The 13,346-nt window shown below is 45.4% G+C and overlaps 1 protein-coding gene across 1 annotated transcript in view; it reads right to left on the bottom strand.

Moving 5' to 3' along the window:
• The window catches only part of LOC137438011 (ETS translocation variant 1), a 58,680-nt gene that overhangs the window by 31,142 nt on the left and 14,192 nt on the right, over positions 1 to 13,346 (bottom strand). Inside the window, exons 3-6 of the mRNA XM_068132856.2 lie at positions 12,922 to 12,969; positions 1,773 to 1,827; positions 896 to 1,007; positions 642 to 800 (exon numbers count right to left, since the gene is read on the bottom strand). Of these exons, the coding sequence (XP_067988957.2) occupies positions 642 to 800; positions 896 to 1,007; positions 1,773 to 1,812 (311 nt within the window). The 5' untranslated portion in view covers positions 1,813 to 1,827; positions 12,922 to 12,969. The remainder of the gene's footprint in view (positions 1 to 641; positions 801 to 895; positions 1,008 to 1,772; positions 1,828 to 12,921; positions 12,970 to 13,346) is intronic.

Below are 13,346 nucleotides of genomic sequence, written 5' to 3'. Positions count from 1 at the left end.
AATGATTTATCGAATTTGATTTGAAATAAAACTGGGGGAGAGCAAGACACCACGGGCCTACAAAACAGGACTCAAAGCTATGCGAGTTAATAAAATGGTGGATATTTGTTTATAGCCACTCCCAGAATGGGTGGAGCTATGGGTGGAGCTACTCTGCAAACCGAGTAAGCCACACCCCGGACAGACACCCAACAGATAGACAGACAGACAGACAGAATCATCTACGGCTATTATAATATAGATTACTGCCACCGTTAGCTCGACCCTCACTCCGCCAAACCACCCCCTCACCACAGTGCATCTTTCTATTAAAGTTTAATTGAGACATTTATCCATGGCTTCCAACAATGAATCACATGCGTAGTCCTGTTCGAGTTTTCATGTCGCACCCCAGGAAGAAAAACTGACTAGGGCTCTGTAACAGTAATGAGTGGACTTTCTGCATGGTGAACCACAAAATATAGACAATACAAGAGTTTGCAATAATCTCACGCAGCAAACACACAGAACAAATATTCGACAGAGTGAAATGTATACGTTTCCATGCTAAATACAAACTCAAAATATCACATTACACACATCTAACCTCCCGAGGTCTTAACAATAGGATCAAGGAGAGCACCAGGTAAAGGTAGTCCAACCTAGAGTGTGTAGCGAGGTTGTTGTGACTCGAAGGCTCGGACAGAGAGCATGGCTCCGGTTTGAGCACGGTGGAGCCTGCCGCGGGTACGTGAGGGGAGCTGCCCTTCTCCGGCCTGTAGGGTGAAGTCTTGCCTTTAACCCAAGTGATGGAGTTTTGGCTGAAGATATGGGATGAGACGGTTGGGGAAGTTAAAAAAGTAATTAACGACGAAAAGCTCAACAACCAATAATAGTAATAGCACGGCTTTGTCACCTGGATGCAGTTCGGGCCTTGTATCCGGATCTCTGGCTTGAAATGCTGCCTTGGACTGCACAGCTGCTGGCGCAGTTGTCCTGCTTCACGTGCAGTGGGTCATGGAATGCCGCTGTGACCGAACAAGAAACATATCATGGCCCCATCGTGGTAGGATTTCCAGAATTCTTAGAGTAAAATTGTCATCCTGTATGGCGAATACTGAAGAAACCTTTCACGATATATTTCGACCGAGTTTATAAAACAAAAAGAACTCAAAAACTAAACGACAATTTGATTTCTTTTTGCGCAGCTTTATAAAACAAGTGAATCCTCTTGGATTGCGCTGAGGTTCGGGCATGGAATTTCTAGGAGGAAGTATAATTTGTATGCAATGAAAGTACATGTAATATGGGATCGAGTAAGATCGAGTAAGCTTCACCAGTGCGCGTGCGCGAATTTACGTCACGTCGGCAGCGAGAAGGCGTTCCCCAACACGAACCAATCAGGAACTGCCACGCCCACTTATATGATCTCAGAATTCCTGTGACAGGAATTAGCGTTACACTGGCTGGAAGTCATTCGCTAGAGGCGCTTCCTCAGCGCTAATAATAATAAGAACCTTGGGCCGAATCTCGCGCTTCACCAGTGCGCGTGCGCGAATTTACGTCACGTCGGCAGCGAGAAGGGGTTCCCCAACACGAACCAATCAGGAACTGCCACGCCCACTTATATGATCTCAGAATTCCTGTGACAGGAATTAGCGTTACACTGGCTGGAAGTCATTCGCTAGAGGCGCTTCCTCAGCGCCAATAACTCATTCTCCTTCACCAGCGAAGAACTTCAACAGAAAAGAGAACCCAGCAGAATGCTGAAGAAGAACCTCGACCACACTCACCCATTTCAGTTTGAAAGTCAGGGAAAAACCTGTTCTTCATTGTCAGGGACTTTTGCTGTGGAACACAGAACATTATATGCCATGTCAGAGTTGAGAAGCATTTTATCATCACGGGATGCTTCGTGATGGCATCCTTAGCAAACATTGCTCTACTTTACAATCGGCCATAGTGAGGCCCCCGCAGTAAGCCAGACCCCATTCACTCTCCACCGTGATGAGTACCTTGTAAATTAATTGTGGTCGAGCAGAAACTTGGCACGGAAGGTGTCTGTGCATCATGCTCCTCTATATGGCATTGGTTCTACTGAAACTGTTTTTTCTCCAAGGTTGCAATCCAGGATGGGTCGCCACTCCAACGCAGGATACTCCAGCAATAATTCAGCTACTTTTTGTGAAGAATACCGTGGGATCTCTAATGTACACCAACTAATGCTAGCAGAAAGGACGGATACATCAAAATTAAAGGCCGGACGGCGCACATAGTAGTGATGCCTTGAATTGTCTGTGAAACACCAGATAGCAGCTTAAAGCTGTGTCGGAATTCAAACCCAGGTTAAACAGCTCAGAGGCGAACTCGCCAGGTTATCCTACCAGCCAAAAAGTGTTTTGTCGAGGATGTATTGTATATACCAAACAGACACACAAAACATAAAATGAAGGGAGCGGGAGACAAGTGGGGCAGAAAGAGGGAAACACACAAACACAACAGTAGAGAGCAGGGACATCGGGAGATCTCTGGAAGGGAGAGGGCTGGAGGTTGTTGGAGAGGGGGGGGGGGGGGGGGAAGGTACTCAAATAGTGAGATACTCAAAGTACTCAAAAGATACTCAAAAAAGGTACCTTTTTGAGGTACTCAAAAAAGGTACTCAAAGGTACTTTCCAGTACCTTGGAAAGGTACTCAAAATAAAGAACAAGTACTGCACTGTAGTCCCAAGAAGGAAGCCAGACATTAACAACACATAAACACACACACACACATACATACATACATACATACATACATATATATATATATATATATATATATATATATATATATATATATATATATATATATATATATATATATATATATACATATATATATACACACACACAGTGGCATAGTGATGGGTGGGAGATGGGCGGGATGGGAGAGGGAGGGGTAGAGGGGGTGACTGCACCAGGCGGGAAGTGGATGGGGTGCCAAATGACACCCTCAAAAAAAACGTTTTCATACTCCATTTGGTTGTATTGTATATAAATTATAAGACAACGAACTCGTGAGATTACGAGAAGCAACTTCCAGAACCACGTTTTACAGTTTAAACTCCGTGGTATGTGTCAATGTGTCAGGTTGATGTTTACAAACTCCTTTCATCCGGATTAACTTTTTTTCCTAATTCCTATTTCTTTCACCTCGTACAGTAAATAAATCCACGTTACGGTGTTGCTGCTGAGCCCGCTGCGGAAGCTTAAGCTCTTTCATATGGACACCTCAATAGGAATTTCTGACTATGTCAGTGCCTGCAGGGGGCGGTTTTTTTTGACCTTCACCCCAAGCGCCACAAACCATCACTACACCACTGTATATATATATATATATGAACTTCCGATATCCGAAGCAATGATGGATTCCATGACTTTGCTGATAATTGGGAGAAGGCTGATTGGTCTGTAGTTGCAAGGATCTGTTTTTGCACCTTTTTTGTGTAAAGCGGTGATGTTGGCTGATTTCCAAGCTGATGGCAGATGACCTTGAGCAAAAGAGAGGGTGAAGAGAACAGAGAGAGGGAGTGAAAGAGTGACAGAGCAGGATTTTAGGACCCGTGGGCTGATGCCGTCAGGACCAGTTGCAGAATCAGAGTCGAGGGTTGACAGAAACTTTTCCACCTTGTCAGGAGGAAAGGACACAGAGTCCATGAGCAGCTAGGAACGACTGGGTACGGTGGGTACAGAGAGGGATGGGTTTGGGACACAAGGCTTAGAGGCAAACACAGAGTTGAGGCATTCAGCTTTTTCACGTGCGGAGTCATTTGAGGTAAGGGAGGGGATGGAGGGGGAACAAACACCAGAAATGGATTTGACCAGATGCCACCAGGATTTGGAAGAGGGAGACAGGTTTGAGAGTTCGGTCTTGAGAGTGGAGAGATATTGTTTCCTGGCTCTCCTGAGGGTGAACACACACTTGTTTCGGGCTTTATGAAAGGAAATAAGATTTCCTTCCGTTGGATTTGCTTTACAGGAGGCGAAGGCAAGTTGTTTCTGGGCAACTGCCTCACCACAAGATTCCGTGTACCATGAACGGGAGGAAGGGTATGACAACTGAAGACGAGATGGGATAAATCTGTGCATGAGAGAGAGCAATTTACTTTGGAAGAATTCCCAGGATGAGTTGATGTCAGAGGCAGTAGAGATGGGAGACCAGTCCAGATGATTGATGGCTGCTTGAAGACCTTGCCAGTTGGCCTGAGTGAAATGCCAGACTCGCCGACGCTGAGGAGGCTCTCTGAGAATGGTCAGAGAGATGTCCACTTTAACAAGCACATGACCAGATGAGCCGATTAGAGCAGAAGAGGAGCAGCAGACATTTGCAGGGAAGTTAGTCATAACCAAGTCTAGAAGAGAAGATGCTCCATTGACTGAGATCCGGGTCGGGAAATTGACAGATTGTGTCAGTCCCAGTGAGTCGCAGAAGTCCTTTACTGAGGAGCCGTGGCTGGTGATAGAGGTACCCACACACAGCCAACTGGCATGGTGACAATTGAAATCAGCACGTATGAGGAAGAGAAAGCCGGGACGAGTAGATAGAAGTTGGTCCATATTATCAGACAGCGAGATGGAGATTGAGTCATCACTGTTTGGTGGACGGTACAACACAAATATGAACAAAAGGTGGGAGCGAAGGGGAAGCCGTAGCCAGAGGTACTCCTGGGGGTGAGCTGGAGAGAGGGCAGTGCAGGGCGAGTGAGGAAGAGAGTTTTTGATAAAGATAGCAACCCCACCTCCAGGACGAGGCTCAGGTCTATCATACCGGAGGAGGGAGTAACCCGGGAGAGATACTAAGGAATCAGAAACATCATGAAGGAGGAAAGTTTCTGTTAAGCAGATCAAGTCTGGTTTGTCAGAAGCAACCTTTATGGAGAGATCAGTCAAGTTTGAGTGAAGGCCCCGGATGTTTGAGGTCCATACCGTTAATGAAGAGGAAGGGGGAGCATCGGATACAGCACAGGGGGCAGAGGGGTAGGGTAAGATGTGGAAGAGGAGGAAGAGGTAGGGAGAGCTGTTGAAAGTGTGTCAGAGATTTCAGAATAGTTAGGAGAAAGGGAAGGATGGGGCGGACAAAAGGTTTGATGGTGATTGGGTGAGGCGCAGTGAGGTGTTATTTGAGGGGGGGCAGAGCGAGGCAGCAGGTTGGGTGAGATGAATGTGAGATTTGGAAGGGGGAAGAAGCGGTGAAGATGCTTTGAAGAGGACGGGTGAGAGGGGGGAAATAGGGAAAAAATGAGGGTGGGGAGATTTGAATGGGAGGGGTGAGGGGAGTTTATGAGGGGATGGGCTAGGGGGGGAGTTTAGGAGGGAAGGGGCAAGGGGGGGATTTGAAAGGGATGGGAGATGGGGGAGATTTAGAGGGGAGGGGTGAGGGGGGAGTTTAGGAGGGGGGGCGAGGGGGAGTCTAGGAGTGCAGGGGTGCAAGGGGAGTTTAGGAGGGAAGGGGCAAGGCAAGGGGGGAGATTTGAAAGGGATGGGTTGATGGGGAAGATTTGGAGGGGAGGGGTGAGTTTGGATTTTAGAAAGTGTACGATTAATGGGAAATGAACATTTATTGCAAAATGAGTTTATTGTGACCTTTGATTCAGAGATACGTTTAAGGACGCTGGCGTGGGGGGGAGGGTGGAGTGCAGGTGAGTTTAGGGAATATAGGAAAGAGGAACTGTAAGAGATGGATTTATTTTTTGGAATGAATAGATTTGGTGAGCAAGTGGAAAGCACCCTTTTAAAGAAGAAGAAGAAAAAGGTGTTATAATATATGACAGAATACAGTACTTCAGGGCAATGTTTAAATATTTCTAAATTGAACAGTGAAAACCATCTGGGGAAATGAATTGAAAATGGGGGTGAAACACGTGGTCAAAAAACGAACGAGCAAATAAGAACAACAAATAAACGAATAAGAACAACTAAAAAGAACAAAGAAGGAAATGTTTTTGTTTTTGTTTTTTTTAGTTAAGATTTTAAACAAGGCAGTATGGGGTGAAAAGACTGGGAAAAACTGAGAACGAAAGTAAATGGACTACAATCGACCGCTGAGAGAAAACAAAGCCTCAAGGTAGGAAACAAGGTACTAGGCCGCAAAAAACGCGGCACGAAATAACCGACCTTTTTATACAGGTATGAAAGATTAACACCGAGAATCTTCCTAGGGACACACTATAGGTACACACCCCGAAAGATAAATACAGTTTCGACAAAAATAGAATTGTGAACAATTACTTAACTTCGAAAGTATGGAGAGCGTGGACAGCTTCGAAAAACTGTGCCTTCGCCGACAAGATCTCGCATAATCTCCCAAATTTGGGGGTTAATCTCTGACTGTCTCGTGTCACCCATTAGGGATACTGAGTCTGTTACATACAAATTGATGTCGACAATGGAATTTTCGAATCCTCATGCAAATTTGAATTTGTCGGTGTCAGGAAAATTTTCAATTCTTATTCTATATCGGTGGGAGGGACGGTGGGAGGGATTTTCGAAGCTCCACACGGTCTCCACGTATTTCGAAGTTAAGTCTGTTCACAATTGTATTTTGTCGAAACTGTATTTATCTTTCGGTGTGTGAAGTTATTGTGTGCAACTTTGGTTGTTTCTCGGTGTTTATCTTTCATAAATTGATCGTCTGTTTGCCGTGTCGCGAGCAAGGCCTTTGCCGCGTCACGAACGATTTGAAATCGAAGTTAAGTGATTGTTCCCATTTGTATTTTCGTTAAAACTGTATTTATTTATGGTGTTGTACGTATATTGTGTCCCAACGAAGATTTTTCGGTGCAAATCTTTCATACCTGTATTGAAAATCGTGTTAATTCGTGTCGTGTCATGAGGCCTTGTACAGTGTACACTGTACAACCTTGAGGCTTTGTTTTTCTCTCAGCGGTCCGTCGTTTGTGATCCAATAACTTTCGTTCTCTGTATTCCCAGTCTTTTCACCCATAGCCTACTTCCTTGTGTAAATCTCAACTCAAAAAAAAAACAAAAAAAAAAACATTTCCTTCTCTGTTCTCATTCGTTTATTCATTCTTATTCGTTCGTTCGTTCTTCGACCACGTGTTTCTCCCCCATTTCCCCAGATAGTTTTCACTGTTATTAACCTTCAATGTTTACACTTTCCCCTCAAGTTATGTATTCCGTCATATTTTATAACACCTTTTTCTTCTTCTTCTTTAAAAGGCTGCTTTCGACTTGCTCACCAAATCAATTCATCCCAAAAAAAATATCCATCTCCTATAGTGCCTTTTTTCTACATTCCCTAAACTCTCCTGCACTCCATCCTCCATCCAGCGTCCTTAAACGTATTTTTAACTCGAAGGTCACAAGAAACTCATTTTGCAATAAATGTTCGTTTCCCATAAATCGTACACTTTCTAAAATCCAATCTCACCCCTCCCCTCCAAATCTTCCCCATAACCCCTCCCCTCCAAATCTTCCCCATCACCCCTCCCCTCCAAATCTTCCCCATCACCCATCCCTTTCAAATCTCCCCCCTTGCCCCCTCCCTCCTAATCTACCCCCTCACCCCTCCCCTCCTAGACTCCTCCCTCACCCCTCCCCTCCAAATCTCCCCCATATCCCATCCCTTTCAAATCCCTCCCCTTGTCCCTTCCCTCCCAAACTCCCCCCTCACCCCTCCCCTTCAAATCTCCCCACCCTCATTGCTTCTCAATTTCCCCCCTCTAACTCCCCCTCCTCAAAGCGTCCTCCCCGCTTCTTCACCCTTCCAACTCTCACCTCCATCTCCCCCAACCTTCTGCCTCGCTCTTCCCCCTCCTCAAATAACACCTCATTGTGCCTCACCCAATCACCATCAAACCTTTTGTCCGCCCCATCCTTCCCTTTCTCCGAGCTATTCTGAAATCTCTGACACACCTTCAACAGCTCTCCCTACCTCTTCCACCTCTTCCACATCTTACCCTACCCCTCCTCCCCCCTGTTCTGTATCTGATGCTCCCCCTTCCTCTTCATTAACGGTATGGACCTCAAACATCCGGGGCCTTCGTTCAAACTTAACTGATTTCTCCATACAGGTTGCTTCTGTCAAACCAGATGTGATCTGCTTAACAGAAACTTTCCTCCTTTATGATGTCTCTGATTCCTTAGTATCTCTCCCGGGCTACTCCCTCCTCCGGTATGATAGACCTGAGCCTCGTCCTGGAGGTGGGGTTGCTATCTTTATCAAAAACTCTCTTCCTCACTCGCCCTGCACTGCACTCTCTCCACCTCACCCCCAGGAATACCTCTGGCTACGGCTTCCCCTTCGCTCCCACCTCTTGTTCATATGTGTGTTGTACCGTCCACCAAACAGTGATGACTCCATCTACATCTTGCTGTCTGATAATATGGACCAACTTCTATCTACTCATCCCAACTCTCTCTTCCTCATATGTGGTGATTTCAACTGTCATCATGCCAGTTGGCTGGGTGTGGGTACCTCTCTCACCAGCCATGGCTCCTCAGCAAAGGACTTCTGCGACTCACTGGGACTGACACAATCTGTCAATTTCCCGACCCGGATCTCAGTCAACGGAACATCTTCTCTTCTGGACTTGGTTATGACTAACTTCCCTAAAAATGTCTGCTGCTCTTCTTCTGCTCCAATCGGATCATCTGATCATGTCCTTGTTAAAGTGGACATCTCTCTGACCATCCTCAGGGAGCCTGCTCAGCGTCGACGAGTCTGGCATTTCACTCAGGCCAACTGGCACGGTCTTCAAGCAGCCATCAATCATCTGGACTGGTCTCCCATCTCTACCACCTCTGACATCAACTCATCCTGGGAATTCTTCCAAAGTAAATTGCTCTTTCTCATGCACAGATTTATCCCATCTCGTCTTCAGTTGTCATACCCTTCCTCCCATCCATGGTACACGGATTCTTGTGGTGAGGCTGTTGCCCAGAAACAACTTGCCTTAGTCTCCTGGAAAGCAAATCCAACGGAAGGAAATCTCATTTCCTTTCACAAAGCCCGAAACAAGTGTGTGTCCACCCTCAGGAGAGCCAGGAAACAATATCTCTCCGTTCTCAAGACCGAACTCTCTTATCTGTCTCCCTCTTCCAAATCCTGGTGGCATCTGGTCAAATCCGTTTCTGGTGTTTGTTCCCCCTCCATCCCCTCCCTTACCTCAAACGGCTACACAGCTGACTCCGCACGTGAAAAAGCTGAATGCCTCAACTCTGTGTTTGCTTCTAAATCTTGTGTCCCAAACCCATCCCTCTCTGTACCCACCATACCCAGTCGTACCCTGCTGCTCCTGGACTCCGTGTCCTTTCCTCCTGACAAGGTGGAAAAGTTTCTGTCAACCCTCGACTCTGATTCTGCAACTGGACCCAACGGCATCAGCCCACGGGTCCTAAAATCCTGCTCTGCCGCTCTATCTCACCCTCTCTCTGTTCTCTTCACCCTCTCTTTTGCTCAAGGTCAACTGCCATCTGCTTGGAAATTAGCCAACATCACCGCTATGCACAAAAAAGGTGCAAAAACAGATCCTAGCAACTACAGACCAATCAGCCTTCTCCCAATTATCAGCAAAGTCATGGAATCCATCATTGCTTCGGATATGAAATCTTTCCTCTTCTCCAATGGCTTGATCTCTGATCATCAATTTGGTTTCAGACCAGGGCACTCTACTCTGGACATGCTGCTTCTGCTGTCTCAACAATGGTTGGAGGTCCTCAATGCCAAACAGGAAATTAGAGCTGTCTCCCTCGACATATCACGTGCCTTCAACACGGTCTGGCACCCCGCTCTGCTCACCAAACTCTCCTCCTTTGGTATCCATGGAAATCTCCACGCATGGCTGGCGGACTTCCTCTCTAGTCGTCGTCAACGTGTGGCCCTGAATGGGTTTCTCTCATCTCCTCTTCCTGTTCAGGCTGGAGTTCCCCAAGGCAGTGTTCTGGGCCCCGTGCTTTTTCTGGTCTTCATGAATGATCTCTCTGACTCTCTTGAAAATCCTCTCTATCTCTTTGCTGATGACTCCACTCTCTGCCGCTCCAATCCTCTTCCCTCAGATCGGCAGTCTGCAGCCTCCTCACTCTCTGAAGACTTGGACAAAATCACAGACTGGTCAAACAAGTGGAACATGTCTTTCAATCCTGACAAATCTCACACTCTTACTATGTCTCTCCGAAAAGATTGACTGGACAACCCTCCCATCTACTTTCTCAACAATCCTCTCCAAGAAGTTCTGTCACTCAAGCTTTTGGGTCTCACTATCTGCCATGATCTTTCTTGGGAAAACCACATTTCCAAGCTGGCCTCCAAAGCCAGTCGCAGACTGGGCATCCTCCATCGTGTGAAGTCCTTCCTCGGCACACCTGAGCTCCTCACCACATACAAGGCTTTCATCCGCAGCTTAATGGAATACTGTTCTCCCCTATGGGCCGGTGCTCCTGCCTCACACCTAGCTCGGCTTCACGCTGTTGAAACCAAAGTTTTCAGAATTATTGGAATCTCCCGCGATGAAGCTATCTCTGAGGGCCTTTCACTCACTCACCGCAGGCAGGTAGGTGGTCTTTCTGTCTTCTACCGACTCCTCTCCGGCCTTGCACCCCCAGCTCTCTCTGTGCTCTGTCCCCCAAATATTCCTACAGGTCGCACAAGATCTGCCAGCAACCCTCTGATGGTTAAACTGCCGAAATCTCGGCTCTCTGCTCACCTTCACTCTTTCATTCCTCTTTTCTCCCGCCTCTGGAACAAACTCCCTCACTCCCATCAATCCCACTCCTCCCTCCAGGTCTTTAAAACAGCTGTTCACCACCATCTCTTATCTTCCCCCATCCAAAACCTTGATCTTTTCTACCCCCGCTAATTCACCCCAGATCCACCTTGTTTGAAATTCCAACTTCTTTCCTGGAAGTCCTGGCAGTGTCCATATGTTTTATACCTCTCCCACCGCCCCCTTCCCATGCTCCCCCCCCCCCCCCCAAAGCCCTCGCCCTCTCTCAGATCTCTCGATGTCTCCATGTCTCTCGGTCCCTGCTCTCAAATGTTGTGTTTGTGTCCTTCCCCTTTTCTCCCCATCTTGTCTACCGCTCCCGATGTTATATGTTTTATGTGTCGGTTTGTCTTTTTGTGTGATTAATGTTCGCTCTTTCACGAGCCTCGATCTTGTATCCAAAAAAAAAAAAAAAAAAGCGTGATTCAGTGCCAAATATTACTGAACGAATAAGGCAAGGGGTTAATTGTGTTTGTTTAAAAAGTAAATAAACAATATGGAGGTCGAACGTGGCCCAAAGTTGGATGGGCATTTTATGAATACCACAGCAACATCAATGGAGAAACAAGAAGTGGATACCGGAAGTATTGCGGCGATTCCAAATCGTGGATGATTTTCTGGATAATCGATTGGGAGTGAGAGGCCATGATTTTTTTCCTGGATAATGGGCATTTATACATACATACATTGTCCCTATCCTACATACATACACATACATATTGTCCTTTTCCTACATACATACATACATACATACATACATACATACATACACATTGTCCTTTTCCTCCCGTTCATTCATTCCTTATTTTCTTTATTGTTTGGCTGTGTTGGCTCGTTTACAATTTCGGTATTATTTCAAAACAATTATAGTGGGAGACCCTTCCTTTCTTTTTGCAGGAAATGGGAAGCAATATTTCATGTAACCTTTGTTGTGTTGTTGAATTTTTACCTCCACCCGCGAAGGTGGATGGAGGTTATGTTTCCAACCCTGTCTGTTTATTTTTTTTTGTCTCTTTGTGAACAAGATATCTCAAAAAGTTGTCGACGGATTTTGACGAAACTTGGTGGAGAGGTTGGGTGTGTGACAAGGACGAATTAATTAGATTTTGGTGAAGACCCGGATCTGTATCCGAGAATTTTTAAAGTGATTTTTCACCATTGAGAAATAGGGCCAAAAACGATATGTAGAATGATATCTCAAAAAATTATTGAAGGATTTGGACAAAACTTGGTGAATGAGTTGGTTAGGCGATACGAACAAGCGATTACATTTTGGTTCAGGTCCGAATCCAGATCTGGCCTATCAGTGGTATACAAAACTTAAACCGTTGAGCCTGGTGGAGGTTTGCGCTCTACCGAGTGCCTTTCTAGTCTTCGTTACATTCTGAGTCGTGTTATTGTCATTATCATTCAGACACAATCCAAGGAGGTCTGAAAGCTTCCTATCAATTGCTTTCTATTTATATCTACTGCTACAGATCATTCAACGACATGAATGCGAGAGTATATTGCATTGGGAAAGGGGGTTGGGTGCGACAGGTGGAATCGTCTCAGGTTGAAGTGATTTTGTACATCAGCAGCTCCATTTCTATACATGTGAGGTCACCAAATGTCAATATGAAATTTATTTATTTATCCTCCAAGAAAAGTTGATGTATCCTCCAAGAAGTTGGCGTCAGGAAGGGCATCCGGCCATAAAAACATTGCCTCAAACAGGGAACCATGATTGTCATGGGGCCCGCAAGGCTAACCCCCGCTCTAGCGGGGAAAATGGCCTTAAAACGATCATTCATTCATTCATTCATATTCATATCCTCCAAGAAAACGTCCTACAAAAATTAAATAAACCCTCGACGTACAGACCCAACAATTTTGTGCTATAAAAAGTATAAACACACAAACAATGCTTCTTTCTAATGAAGAAGCCGAAATGAGACACTTTTAAGATTATTTGCACGAACGTTGACGATTTGACCTGGACTCATCCTCGTTGGTTTTGACAAGGTTTCCCCTGTTTAAAGAAAGTTTCCAACACAAAATTCCTCTCCAAAATCAGTGTATCCATTTTATAATTCTTTGTTCTTAAAGGAGAGAGATTAGTCTCAAATGGGACTCGACCATATAATAAACAAGTAAGGAAAGCAAGGTTATAAAAGCGAAAGAAAAAAAACAGTCTGACCTTCGGCAAGCCAAGTTTCTTGAAGTTGGCTCAAGTCATGGAACAGTTCTGTCAAAACAGAATAATACAAATAAAACGTTGGGGGTTTTCAACTTTGGGGGATGGAAAATTTGATAAATAGTGTCAGAAGCTCCAACGATAACAAGCAAGCGCAATAAACCAAGTGCTTTCATCCAACAATATGCAATTAAAATCAATAAAAATTTTAAAAAAACACCTTTAGAGGCCATTTTTCCCCGCAAAGCAGGGGTTGGCCTTTTTCGGGAACCGTGGTTGTTGTTGTTTTTCGGTCCCCTTTTTTGAAGCAATGTTTTACGGCCGGATGCCCTTCCTGCCACCAACCCTTTTTGCCAAATTAAAATCAATAATCAAATATATTTGTGCTGTCGCCACAGCGACGCCAAAATTACATGAGAAAAATGGGA

The sequence above is a fragment of the Myxine glutinosa genome, chromosome 12 (assembly GCF_964187855.1).
Source record: "Myxine glutinosa chromosome 12, kmMyxGlut1.1, whole genome shotgun sequence".
Classification (NCBI taxonomy): Eukaryota; Metazoa; Chordata; class Myxini; order Myxiniformes; family Myxinidae; genus Myxine; species Myxine glutinosa.
Note: the sequence above shows the minus strand (reverse complement) of the source record. Positions and strands in the feature narration are given on the sequence as shown.